Genomic DNA, 14,395 nt, shown 5'->3' with positions numbered 1-14,395 from the left:
TATCAAACTAAAATTTTGGGGCCCACGTGTTGATAACAGGAAATTAAAAAATATTTTTGGCTCATAAAGTTTGGATTTGTTTTTATTTTGATATTTCACGTTTCAAAATTTTCATTTTTGATCTTTTGTGTTTGATTTTTTTTTTTTTTTTTTCCCCTTCAGTACCAATTCTCGTGCTCTAAAGAATAAACAATTTACTACAACCATTTCAAGGTCTACTCCAGGAGACGGTCCTTTCAGTTGCTATTGTGAGCCAAATGCAGAGTCATTAAAAATTTCATTAATTATCTAAGAAATCAATATATGCTATGTTGCTAAAGTGTATTCGCATTGTACTTTAATCCTAAAAATAACAAAAAAAAAATCTAACTAATTCATGGCTTTTACAATATTGAAAGGTTTCGTATAAATCAAATTCGACATTGTATTACAGGCTACATGTTGTTTATATTATGTAATAACTCTAGCTACCCCAGAAAAATGTTGTTGTTTGTTGTATTAACAATAGTGTGAAGAAGAGCATGAAGTAAAACACATAAAGTGAGACACGGGATTTTATTCCTCCCCTTAAACCACTAATAATAATAAAAAGGGTAAACTACATATTTGGTCCTTATTCTTTACACCATATTTTAATTTAATCCTTAACTTTTTAATTGTGTCAATTTAGTCCCTAATTTTTTAACACCGCGTCAATTTAGTCCCTACTATTATTTTTTAGATAAAATTTACTGACGTGGTAAATGACCAAAATAAAATGCTGATGTGGCATAGTCTATATCAACTATTAAAAAAAAATATTAACACGTAGGATTTTAAGTTTTAAGAAATTATCACATCTTAAAAAAAAAAATTTAAAACACAGAAACTATTAAAAACAAAAACCCCAATTTCTTTAGAGTCCATCTCCTCCTCTCCTCTTTACATTCATTGCTGGTGTAGGCTTGAATTTGCTCTCTCCGGTGACTACTAACGACCAGCCACACTCTTAGGTAGTCCAAGCCCGCTCTTCACCACTGAGGAAGAAAGTAAAAAACTGGAAATCTGACCCATTTTTATGAATCGATCAAACTCTAAACAAGAAATTCAATAACCCGTTGTGTTCCACTTAGACATAAAACACTTTTGAGTTGAAATCCTTTTTGCCAATCACAAACAAGGGCTTCAAGAATTGGCTTCAGTTTTCCAATACAAAGCCAGTCAACCGCCTATTCACATTTAATCCAAGCAATTAAACCCCCAACCACCTATTCACATTTCACTTTGAAATTTTCCCAAGAAAAGCAAATCCTTAGATAGAGGGATCTCATATTCAAAGATTCAAAGCTTAAAACCTCAAAAAGCTCAAAGCTCAGTAACAATAATAACTCTCAAAATATTCATCCAAACTAAAATATCCTTTTTTATCCAAAAGAACATGGGAAATCAGATTTCTGCTTCTGCAACTGAAGAAATTCCCATTCCAATTTTAAACCCAAGTTCCAAAACTCATGAATTGAGAAATACTCTAAGGCAAAAATATGGGAGGCTATAGTCACCGATAGTGAAAATTTTGAAGTGTAAAGCTAAGAAAAATGGAAGAAGAAACGAAATGGAAAAGGTATTGGCTTTTGGGGTCAGAGGGAAAGGGAGAGAAGGAAGTTAACGAAGAGCTAATAGTGAAAGTTGGGGGCGAAGAGCTTCGTTAGACGGAGGCTTGAACAGTGTGGCTGGTCTCTAGTAGTCACCGGAGAGAACAAATTCAAGCTTACTTCGGCGATGAATGTAAAGAGCAGAGGAGGAGATAGACTTTAGAGAATTGGGGGTTTTGTTTTTGATAGTTTTTGTTTTTAAAAAATGATAATTTAAACTTAAAATCCTAAATCCTACGTGTTCAGCAAGGAGTTATTGTGTTACTTTGAATTAGAACACCATCATCAGTCTTTTGAAACTTAGGAAGGAGGCAAATGGCATTGTACTGGCTCAACCTTAACGCATAGCTGGCTCTAAAAGCTTTCTACATGACCCTACGCGGTCAGGTGAGATCAACACAAAGGTGCATGGTTGAATAAAACTGTCTATATCAAGGTGGCGACTTCAACTTGTATAGGTAGAGCTTTATGAATTTCTCATGAACTCGTTGCCTTTTGGGAATAAGGAAGCATGACATATCAATATAACTAGTTACATTACACATTCTAGAAGTGTGGCCTTCCAACCTCTTCTTGTTGCGTTCTATAGACTATAGCCCCAGTGATATTGCCATATCGTTCTACCTCCTAATTGCACCTTTTCTTTTTTTATCTTGATTGTCACCAAGCCTGAGAAACAAAAGCTCAGTGATTCAATGTGATTCTGCAGACTGAAGATGAGACCAGTATTCATTGACAAGCTGCCCAAACAGTGAACCTTCTCTCTTCATTAACTTCATTGGCTCATCATACTCCACGATTTTCCCTGAAATAGAATGGAAATATCTCCTTCAAAACATTTGAAGTTAAACATTTCACTGCAAAGTTAACTGGTTTACATGATTCTGTTTTTCTCCATGTTTATATATGGCTTCTTGTTCACTTAAAAGGTGAAATAACATCAGTTCGTTCCTTACAATATAAACTGTACATACAGTTGAGAAAGTCGAGAAACTGCAGCATGACCCATCTGCTCATTGATCCTACAAGTCGATACTAACCTGTGTATAGTTCCCCTCCACACCACCCACACCCCCCCCCCCCCCTCCTCCTCCCTCCCAAAATAAAAAAGCCACAAGGACTTTCTTATTTTCTGAACTAAACCAAATCAGGTTTAAATCATAATCAGATCAACTTTCTTAAAATGATAATCCAATAACATCCTGTCTACCAAATCCTCTACACTTAATAAGTTCTCATGAAATATACTCAAAAGGATTCTCGAAATATACTCAAAGGATTAAGTAAAAAAAACCAGGTTTCATCAAAATTATGAAAGACATTGAAACAAAAATGAAGGTTCATATCATGCACACAGATGTTAATATTCTATAGATGATGGTTAAGGTAATTAATGCAACTCACCATCACTAATAGCAAGAACCATTGTGCAATCCATCACCGTCGGTATCCTGTGGGCCACTGTAATCACAGTACAATCAGCAAATTCAGTCCTGATTGTTTTTTGCAGAATCGTATCTGTTGCATTATCAATTGATGCAGTTGCTTCATCAAGCACTAATATCCGACTTCTCCTCAAAAGTGCACGCCCCAAACAGAATAATTGCCGTTGCCCCTGGCTCCAATTTGATCCATCTTCCAGAACTGAAAAACTAGTTGTTAGTTATCACTGGTAATCATAACCAAAAGCAAGTGCATACAACATAAATAACAAAGCCTTACCCATGGAGTCTAAGCCAGTTTCTTTCTCCTTGACAGCCTCGTCCAGTTGACACTTCTCAAGAACCTTCAAGTCAAAATTATCACTTTAATATTTGACCCATGAAATAAACAAACAAAACAAAAAGACTACTTTTAAACAGAAGAAATTTCAACCAAAGCTAGACCTACTGATATAGAAGCAACCACAGGTAGAAAAGAATTGGAGAATTACCTCCCATATTTCCTTGTCAGAATGTTGAGACAACGGATCCAAATTGAATCTCACAGTCCCATTAAAAAGAGTAGGATCTTGAGGTATTATACCAAAACGCGAGCGAAGATCATGAAGTCCAATCATAGAAATGTCAATGCCATCTACTATAATCTTCCCTCCAGCTGGCTCCACTAGACGAAATAGAGCGCCTATGAGAGTAGTCTTCCCACTGCCAGTTCTGCCAACAATACCTATTTTGTGCCCTCCCTCAAATGTGCAACTGATCCCCCGAAGAACAAGTGGTGCATCAGGCCTATATCTTATCTGTTTTAACGTTGGTATTCTTAGAATCTCAGCATAAGAGCCTTCTTTAATTTCAACATTAATTTCAAAAAACTATTTACCTGCAAATCATGTATCTCAACTTCACCCACAGATGGCCAATTTGTTGAAGGCCGGTTCCCTTCAATTACTTCAGGGGCCTCACTAGGTATATGCATGTATTGATTTAGCCTTTCTACAGAAATGATGTAATTTGCTAAAGTGCACTGATTTTGAATTGAGAAGACAAGCGACATGTTTAATGAAAGACCATAAGAAAGTGCCATTCCAATAAATCCTGCAATAAAAGGAGAAATTCTCATAAAGAATCTAATACACATGTTTTACAGCTCAATATAACTCCACAAGTGTGTTTGAAAAACCATATCCAGTAAATTGAAGCATCCATACAAGAATAGTAAATTGCTAAAAGATAGAAACAATAACTCTTCAAGGTAAAACTCACCAGAGCTAAAAGTTCCGGGAGGAAGCAAAACCATGCAGAGTGCTGCAGAGGCAAGAACCACTGCACTAAGTGTTTCTAGTCTTTGGATCAACCACTCATTTGCTGCAAAACTATGGAAAAAAGGACTAGCATTTCTGTCAATCAGGTCAAGATTCTTTGCAAAGAATCGGTCTTCCTCCTCAAAAGCTCTTATAGTCATGGCTCCTGCTAGAGACTCGGATAAATGATTTGCCACGAAGGACTTGGTTGTGCCATTGATCCGCATAAACTCTTTTGCTGATGAAAAATAATATCTCTGTAGATAAAGAATTCCAACAATTAAAACTTCTTCATACCAAAGAGGAATAAAATAAATATTTCCACATCACACACACACACACAAGAAGAAGAAGAATCCAGTTCAGGGAACAGGAGATGAAGGCAGTGACTAGAATACAATTGATCCTTTCAGATGAACACTATTCTCTAGTTTTCAAGCTTTTTGCAGAAATCTCACATAATGTATATATCTCTTCATCCATTGCACAGAGAAAAAGTAAACAATTTATATGACTCCATGAAAAGAGAGAGGCCAAAATAATCAGACAAGAAAGAAAGGAAAATCTATTCGTTATTCAGTAATATTAAAAGCAATGCTTATATTTAAAACTTCGTAATATTACATAACTAGGAGAATATTTATGATTTCCTGTAGTATAAAAATTACACCAAAACTCTTTTCTCATTTTACTCAGTGGCATCCTGACTTTGTCGGATTGCTTTGATCTCTTGATTTCAACTTTGAACTGTTCCTAGTTCAAGGCGATTCAAACATCTAAATTTGTAAGCATGCATTGGAGATTGGACTAAAGTTCACTTCATCATCTATTCTCGTTATCAATAATAGCACAGTACCAGCACAAATTAAGGCAAAAACACTATTTATGTGAGTAATATCTAAGTCAAATGAAGGAAAACTTCTTCCAGTGGGAATCATTTATTGAAATGTTTATGGTGTTACCTGTAAGCGAATTGCCAGAAAAAGCATTGGTATGGAGACAAACAGAACTTGCCAGGTAACAACGGCTAGAACTCCAAGATTGGCATAAGCATTAGTGGTCGCCCCCACAGCAAAGTTAAAGCTGAAAGGGACATCAAGATCGACGATACTCAGATCAGATGAGACCTAGACTCAAAATGATACCAAACCATGTTAGTTTCACAAATCTCTTTGATCTCTGAACACAGATTCTGATCAAGATTCATACCCGACTAAGTATCCTTCCCAGAGGCGTGGAGTCATAAAAAGCCATTGGTGCACGAAAGAGGGAGTTAAGTAGCTGTGAAAATAAAGATTTTGATGATTGAAGACCCAAAACAACTGAAAAAAGTGATCGACCTAGCAAAACTAATGTTGAGGAAATTCCAATCAGCAAGTAAACCGTTATCAACCGCAATGTGCTAACATTGGGATTTTCAACATTAGCAGCCATCCAAGAGTTCTGTGATATCTGACCAATCACAAATATAATGTGACAAAGACTGGCCATGGAGAAGTAAAAGAACCCCTTGTTCTGATTTAGATATTGTAGATAAGGTCTAAATCCCGTGTCTCCAATTTCTCTCTCCTCTAGCTTGATCAATTGGTCTCCTTTAGATCCTTTAAATTGCTTCTCTACATAAGCCTTCCTGATATCTCTCGCAGCTGTTCCAACTCCCTGGGCAGCAGTAACATCTGCAAGCCTATCAGAACCAGCAGTCTCTTTATGTGCATTGACAAGGTCCTGAAATTCTTGGCTCAAGGCCAATAATTGATGATAAGGAGCTGCTTGTAGGATTTCCCCATCTGACATCAACTGTCAATAGTATCAAACTTACTTAGAATGATTGTGTTGATTGACAGGTTTGATTAGCAATAATATCTATAAAAAAACAAACTACATACAAGAAAAGTTAAATCCAATTATCTATTCACTCTTAGTTATTAAGTCTTCTTATTGGTGCAACTTAAGGACAAAATTGGAAGAAGAGTGAGATTTCATCCATCTGTGGTGTATGAGAGCATATTGATAAACTGGAAAATCAATCTGAAATAATTTTTTATGGACATTTGGTGGCAAGAGTCACCAGATAGAAATCAGAGGCTTTTAATTAAATAATGTAGACATGGAAGCTTTGAGATATCTTAGTCTTGATAAATTTAAGAACTTATTAACATGAAATACCATATAAACAAGTGCTGAGTGAGCTTTAGTCTGTTAGTAATATATGAGACACTTCAGAACATTAATTTATAGACAATAAGAGTTGTCCTACGTCAAAGAGTCATCCGAATGGTTTTATATCAGGGCTACTGTCAGGTGTTTGGATGATCCATATGTGTAGCCCTTGTGACAGTTGCATAACTGACTTCACCAGGTAATAGTAAATCTGTGAGTATCACCCTTTCTATAATGCATCTCATGACAAAAAATAAATAGAAAACTGCTAGGTTGGATGTGTTTGAGCAGAATGATGTGGTAACCAGGGGACTAATAACCCCTAGCCAATTCATAACTTTTAAGTCGTTAGATTTATCACAAAGATTGCAAGGGAAATAATGAAGAATTTTGAGGAGAGTTCTTAAAGTAGAATACTGACCAGAACAGAATCAAATGCAGGCAGGAAATCAACTTGGTGGGTTACAAGTAAAACTGTCTTCCCAGAAAGTGCTTCCATAACATAATCCTGCCAAAGTATAAGTTAGCTCTCACATAGAGCTATTAGTTGAACAACCAAGACATTGTATACTTTAAGAAAAAAGTGATTACATTGAATAAGCTTGTGGCAGTTTGTGCATCAACGGCGCTAAATGGATCATCCATGAGGTATATATCAGCATTTTGATAAAGAGCACGAGCAAGTTGAATTCGCTGCTTTTGTCCACCACTCAGATTAACTCCTCTCTCCCCTATTTCAGTGAGGTCACCATAGGGAAGCGACTCTAGGTCCTTTACCAGTGAACACCTTTCAAGTGTTTCTCTGTACCTTTGACTGTCCATTTCAGACCCAAAAAAAATGTTCTCTTGTATTGTCCCTGTCTGGATCCATGCCGTTTGAGAAACATAGGCAATCTTCCCATAAACTTGAGTCTGAAAATCCAAACAAAGAAACAGGATTCATCATGGTTAATACCTTTTGATCTTTAGGAATTTGTGATAGGACGACATTCAAAAACATATCTATGCTAAACTGATTAGAGGATTTACTCTTAACAGGAAATAGAAGTGCAGGGAAACATAGGATAAGAGACAAGTCTGCAAAGGTTGAAATATATTATGCAACAATAAAAAGAAATGAAAGGAGCAGCAGGAACTCACAGTTCCCTGAATGAGTGGAACTTCACCAAGAATTGCTGCAAGAAGGGTTGATTTGCCTGAGCCAACTTCTCCACATATAGCCACCTTTTCTCCTGGTCTAATCTCCAGATTTATGTTTTTCAGCGTCGGCTTTGATGAATTCTCTTCCCATGAGAAATTGGCAGACTTGATTAAAATGGTGTCATTTACACTGTCCACATTGGTCTTCCACTGTATATTTGTGCTCTGCAGCTCTGGTGCCTCGAGAAATTTCAAGATACGTGTAAATGCAACCCTTGCTTGAATGACCACCCCAATAACATCAGGAATAGATCTAATGGGATCCTGAACAAGGCTTAAAGTTGCTACAAAAGTGAAAACGTTATTTGCATGCAGAGGAACTTTGAGAAAATAGCATGCTCCAAAGGTTGCAACAGAGACCAACACAGGAGACGTCGAAAAGAGAAAGCCATTATATGCTTTTAGTAACTGCATTGCTGATAACCATTTGTACTCCACCTTCCTTAAATTTTCAATTGCATTTTTGAAATGGTTCTCCCATGCATATAATTTCAACACCTTCATGTTGATAAGAGCCTCAGTACTAGCCTTCAGTCTCTCATCCTGTGCAGCCATAAGCTTACTTTGAAATTCATGCTGTAACTTTGCAAGTGGAGCATTGCAAAGCACGGTGAGAACTATCACCACCAAAGATGCAATTGTTGCTAGCCCCACTGCACGATAAAGAACAACTAATGCAATACAGAGCTGAAGGCTTGTTGTCCAAGTTTGATGGAACCAAAATGGGAACTCGCCAATCCTATAAGCATCCACAGTAACATAATTCATGATCTCCCCTCCTGAATGCGTCAACCTAGCAGCATTGGATAATCTCAGTTGTTTCTTGTAAATGGCAGCTGTGAGCAATGACCTCACTTTCAGACCAATAAGTCTGCAGCGGAAGTACCACTGCCTTTGTGCTAGGGATTCCATGCTCTTTGAGAAGAAAAGTGTTATTGCCAATACATAGCCTTCATACTTGAAACTTTCTTTTCCCTCAGCAACCAATATAAAGGCATTCAGAACTAAAGGACCAGCAGACAGCGTAAGTATCTTTAACAAAGCAAAGAATCCAGATATAAGGATCTCTTTCCAATGGCAAATAATTATTGTCCTCAGAATCGATGGTTGGGAAGTCGGTTCCTTTTGCTTCTGTTTGTTAAGTTGCTCCAAGAATAACAAATAGCAACTTTCTGCTTGATCTGCCTTGCGCAATTTTGGTATATCTTCATCCTCAAGAGTTTTCTCCCTGCCCTTTTTCATCAATGAATTCATCCACCAAAATGAAATTCTACTAAAGAATCCAGCTTTGGCAAAGGTAGTAACAGGGCTAACAGAATCACTTTTTCTTATGTCATTGGCCTCACCATTTAAAGGGGTATAAAGAGTACATTCACTGATACTCTCATCACTTGCTTCATATTTATACCCCTTGTACGTACAGAACAGCAACAATATAGCTCCTGGACAAGACAGGACATCTAATGCTACTTTAATTGATACTTCTTTCTTTAAAATGGCACCAAACAGAGATAGAGCACAGACGATTCCAGCAAACAAAAAGGCAAGAATGCTCAATAGCCTTAATGGTCCTCTTGGAAGCTTTTTTCCCTTAAGGCTCACAACTAAACTCACCAACAACCATGTGAACCCTTGAAACATCTGTAGTAACCACCCGTCAAGAGGTAAAGCAGTCTTCATTTTCCTCAACTTCTCCTCCAAAATCCAAATGCCAAAGCACAAGTAAACGAATCCAACACAGCCATTGAAAACTGCAGAAAATATCTGCAAATTTGAAAATCCTTGAAATCGAGCTGGAACCACAGTTGATTTAGATGACGACTTCTGAACCATATTGAATATAAGCAGGGCCAAGAGCAAGACATCGAAGCAAATGATCAACATGTGATTAATACATGATGAGGGATTGCCTAAAAATACAAAATCAGAACTGCATGGCTTTCCACCACTGTCTGAACAACCAGACTCCCCGCAGAATATAGTCCACAAATCCTCCATAATCCTTTTCTCTTTGCTCTTCAACCTCTGTATTACATACAAGAGCATAAATATACACATACCAAGTAACTTTTTCTATCAATTCATTGAAGCAGCCAACCAATTGAATTCAAGAAGCAAACCACAATTAATAATTTTGGGCGGAAAAAAAGGAAAGTAGAAAAGAAAACACCATTATGCAGCACCATTACACAAACAAGATGAAGTACCCAACCAAAGAAATTTTAAGTGCAAGAGAACAAAAACTCAAAGTTCAAAGGGTCAAAACCATTAGTGTAGCTGAAACACATGCAGTAAACTCCAATGTAGCTGTCCGCTAATGAAAAGGAGTTACAATTTAAATTCAGAAAAGTTACTTTACAACCAAAAAAAGCAACAAAAAAAAAAAAACAAAGACTGACTACCTAATTCAGAGAAGTTCAAGGAATCAAAAGCTATCTAGCAGAGCTGAAACACGCTCTAAGGAACTTCTCCAAATGGTGTGAATCATTGGTGCCCATGATACAATAACAACAACCAAGTCTTGTAGTCTCAAAATTTTGGTGTGAAATATGGAAGCTTTGTGATGTAAAACATATTAAAAGGTACACGATAGTAGAGAACATACCTTTGTTGGTCTAAGAACAACTGCTTTTTCTTTCTCTTAGCCAATAGTTCATACAGTGCTCTGGTGAAAACTGAAAAATAGTCCTACAAAAGAATCCAATTCAACACTATTATAACAGGTTCTAATGGCCTTCACTAACAAAATTCTACGAGAAGCGGACAGAGGACCATGTAGAAACAGTACCAACATTTAAGAATAAAAATAAAAAGCAAAATAAAGGAACTTGATTTCCAACACGACATAAAAAATTATGATTTGAGATCCACATGTGCCAATGTGTCAGAGAATGATATATAAAAAAACAAAAATCACAGATACAGAAGAAGTATTCAAAACCATTGTTATTAATACCGTTTCGGACCCCGTTTCGATTTGTCCAGTGGAATGAAATATTTCGGTACCGGCCGATTTCGGCGTACCGTTTTAAGATGTTTCGGGTTCCTAAAAATTAAATTATATATATTCTTGTAAAACATAAAATTGTCAATTCTAATAAATAAATAACTAAATTTCAAATAATACAAATCATTTAGTCTTAACTCTTAAGTCTTAAACATCAATATAGCATCTATATAACATCACACAATAAGAAGATTTAGAAGACAATAACTAAATATCAAATAATACAAAACATTTAGTCTTAACTCTTATGTCTTAAACCTCAATACAACATCAAATAATAAGAAGATTTATAACAAGTCATTACTCATTACATAAGCCCATAATAATTAATAACTAATATGCCAACAAAATTTATAACATAATATTAGCCATCAAATAATAATAAATTTTTTTTTCCCATAGGCCAAATCATGTACCGGCCGGAATTCATATCTCGGTCAGAATTGGCCGGAATTGGCCGGAATGGCCAGAATGGACCGGAATGGCCCGAAATCTGGCCTGAGGTGGAACGTTAGGTATCCTGGTACCGGTTTGCATACCGGAACGAAAAATTCCTGCCGTTCCGACTGGAACAGAATCAATAACAATGTTCAAAACGACTTAAACAACTGAACCTATCAAGATAAGTGTAATACACTTATCAAAATCCTTTATTTAATACTTTTTTGATGAACAATCCTTTATTTAATACAAAAACAAGAACCCAATTCAACTTTATTAAAAAATTAGACATCCCAAGGGATTATTAAAAATTAAAATTCTGATTTGTGACTCACATGGGGAATAAAAAATACAAAACCATATTCAAATGCTTCCAAGAATCACAGATATAGAGGAAGGATCAAAACTTCAAAAGTGAACTTAAACAACTGAACCATCCAGGTTCCAAAGCTGTATATTGTATTAAAAAATGTAAACTGACCAAGGATCGCTAAATGCAATTAATGCTTGTCTATCTTTTCGTAAGCCCCAAATGAGTCAATGGTGAGTTAGTAGAAATTGTGACCGGACCGGTGCATGGTTTCCTAAATACCTCCTTGGTAGAAGGATCAGGTCATCACGTAGTTCATTGATTTTTTTTATTTGCCTTAATTTTTGCCTAGGCCACCCTTTCGGGTTTTCAACCTAGTAGACTCTCTCACACTCTTTTTTTTACTCTCCTTTTGCATAGATTACCCTTTTCGGTATTCAACCTACCCCTTTTTTTTGTTTGTTGTTTTTTTTTTTTTAGGTCAAGCCTAGGAAGGGAAAATAACATAAATTACAACCACTTCGAACGTGGCGTTTTCAGACTACCACCTCAAACATGGTATTTCTTCAATTGATCCATGTTGGTTGGTTCAGTAAAAGGGTTTGCATCTAAATCCATCAACTTTACTGCTCCCCTAGAGTATATCTACTTGCTAATGTATGGATCTGCCCAATTTTGTTTGAACTTTACATTTACATCTTGAACCGAGGCTCGAATCTCTTTCAACACTAAATCCCCCAACTTCAAATCTCTAGTTCTTACTTTTTTGTCAAAAGCTTTCCTAAGCCTCCTTTGATATCTCTATGTGTGTCTCTGAGAAACAAATGAGAAAGAGAGAGAGAGAGGCTCAATGTTTGACGAAAGACATGACGATGGGAACAATGTATTTAATGAGGTGATCAGCGTAGGTGACGAAATTGAATTCTAAATGTCGTCATGGCTCACGTCTCACCTTGGATGCATCATGTGTCTCTGAGCAGAAAGAGAAAATCTAAACCGCAAACTTCTGTTGCCCATAGCTTTGGCGCAATTTGTCAGCAGTAGCTATATGTGAAAGCCACCGACAACCAATCTAAAGTCTATCACATAAAATAGTTGTGAGAAAATAGTAGGTAAAGACTGTGGTTCTAGAATTAGTCTAATAAATTATTAGAACGAGAATCCTAAAAAAAATGTTTAATTCTAAATTGGTCTAGAGCGTCTATTTTTCTCTAACATATTTGTGGCAATTAAAATGATCATTTATATTTAATTTTAGTCACATGATTGTTTCAATATAGTAGCTCAGCTTTTATGAACAAGTTCTCCACCACAAGTTTTCAAATAAAACATAATTGATAGTTTGAGAGACTTATTTCAGTGAGCGCATTTGCTTCCTTAATGAAGATGTGTTAAATTGTTGAGTTAGGGAAAAGTCTTTAGAATGCTCTCTAATCATTACATAATCAAATTGTAAGTGCCAGTATTGTACATCTTGTCTACTCACTCCCCTTCTTGTTTATAAGAATAAATAAATAAAAGTAGATGCACAATCATTTCTGCCTCCATTTCTACGCTGATTGATTGAATTCTGAGTTGATGTGCTAGAGACTAGAGTAAAGCAACAAAATATTCCATTCTATATGCTTTTTTTGTCAAATGACAATTTTTTTTTTCTTTTTATAAAATGTTATAGAAAAAAGTTGGCCGACACTAAAAGTTTCACTTCACCCAATATTCTTGAGTATCTCAAATGATATGCAATTATTACCGGAATAAGGTGAGGAAAAATTATTGTATTTTTTGAAATAATATAAATATGTACTTTCTTCTTATATGAATGTTAAGTCTTATTAATTAAATTTATAATGAGACTTATTATTCATATGAGAAAATAAAATACATATTTTTTTTTATAAAAAGTTAGAAAAATCAGTATTTTTTCCTGAGTTTATAGTAAAACTGTTGAAAAAATCAGATACATATAGTTTTTTTAAAAAAAAATTTATGTTGACAAATAAATAGTGTATTGGTCAAAACCGTCATAAATAAAATGGAAGAGTGAAAATCTTGGAATAAATATTTTTATTCCTTCCGTGTCTAACTTTACACGAAAATAAATGCATGGATCATTATCGCAGCCTATTTTTCTCTACTCACACGAATTTTTGTTTTATTTAGTTTTTTTTTTTTTTTTTGGTTTTAAACAATCGCATCGTTTTGGTCAAATATTTCAGTGGTGAAATTTACTTGTCGTTGACACTTCAACATCAAAAATGATTTATGCTGGATTTGAATCATTTGATGTGACTTTTTCTACTAGCTGAGAGAGACTGTCTCACAAATTCATTAGGGCCACACATTCCATTCCATCTCGTGTGCAGAAAGTGTAGGACTCGTGTTGTTATACAACACTAGTCATTGTTAGTTTTTTGGTGCCATAATTATAAGTTTTTTTTTTTTATTTGCCCATAATTATAAGTTGATCAGGTTAATACGTGCTCTTAGGCACACATTAAATAATTTATTTTTAAAAATATATTTTTAAAAATTAAAAAAATTGTCAATACTTTTTTAATTTTTAAAAAAATATTTTTAAAAGTAATTAATTATTGTGTGCTCTAAGAACACACATTAACAAATTCTTACAAGTTATAACCATTAAACGGCAAAAAAGGAAATTAATAATAACCACATATATAGAATATGCAGTCATTACCAAATAATATTCCTATATTAGTATCTTATTAATTATTTGTGTTCACCAATTACAGAATGTCATCCAAGAAAAGCAACATATTACGTCCTTAATTTTTGTTTACATTTTAAGTTTTGATTACTTATATTAATTAAAGAAATAAGGGAAGTGTGTGAATTGTGATTCATGAAATATAAAGAGAAGTGTGGACAGAGAGAATTTTATTCAT

The 14,395-nt window shown here is 35.2% G+C and overlaps 1 protein-coding gene across 1 annotated transcript; it reads right to left on the bottom strand.

Moving 5' to 3' along the window:
* Positions 1 to 2,104: 2,104 nt before the first annotated feature.
* On the bottom strand, positions 2,105 to 9,752 carry LOC142619763 (ABC transporter C family member 10-like). The gene is made up of 11 exons (XM_075793038.1): positions 7,672 to 9,752; positions 7,123 to 7,443; positions 6,953 to 7,039; positions 5,581 to 6,168; positions 5,334 to 5,498; positions 4,334 to 4,628; positions 3,951 to 4,165; positions 3,565 to 3,870; positions 3,354 to 3,417; positions 3,036 to 3,275; positions 2,105 to 2,436 (listed from the first exon to the last, which is right to left on the bottom strand). The coding sequence occupies exons 1-11, from the start codon at positions 9,727 to 9,729 to the stop codon at positions 2,324 to 2,326; spliced, it is 4,452 nt and encodes a 1,483-aa protein (XP_075649153.1). The 5' UTR covers positions 9,730 to 9,752; the 3' UTR covers positions 2,105 to 2,323.
* Between the last annotated feature and the right edge of the window lie 4,643 nt (positions 9,753 to 14,395).

Source organism: Castanea sativa, chromosome 12 (assembly GCF_040712315.1).
Source record: "Castanea sativa cultivar Marrone di Chiusa Pesio chromosome 12, ASM4071231v1".
In the NCBI taxonomy this organism is placed as follows: domain Eukaryota; kingdom Viridiplantae; phylum Streptophyta; class Magnoliopsida; order Fagales; family Fagaceae; genus Castanea; species Castanea sativa.
Note: the sequence above shows the minus strand (reverse complement) of the source record. Positions and strands in the feature narration are given on the sequence as shown.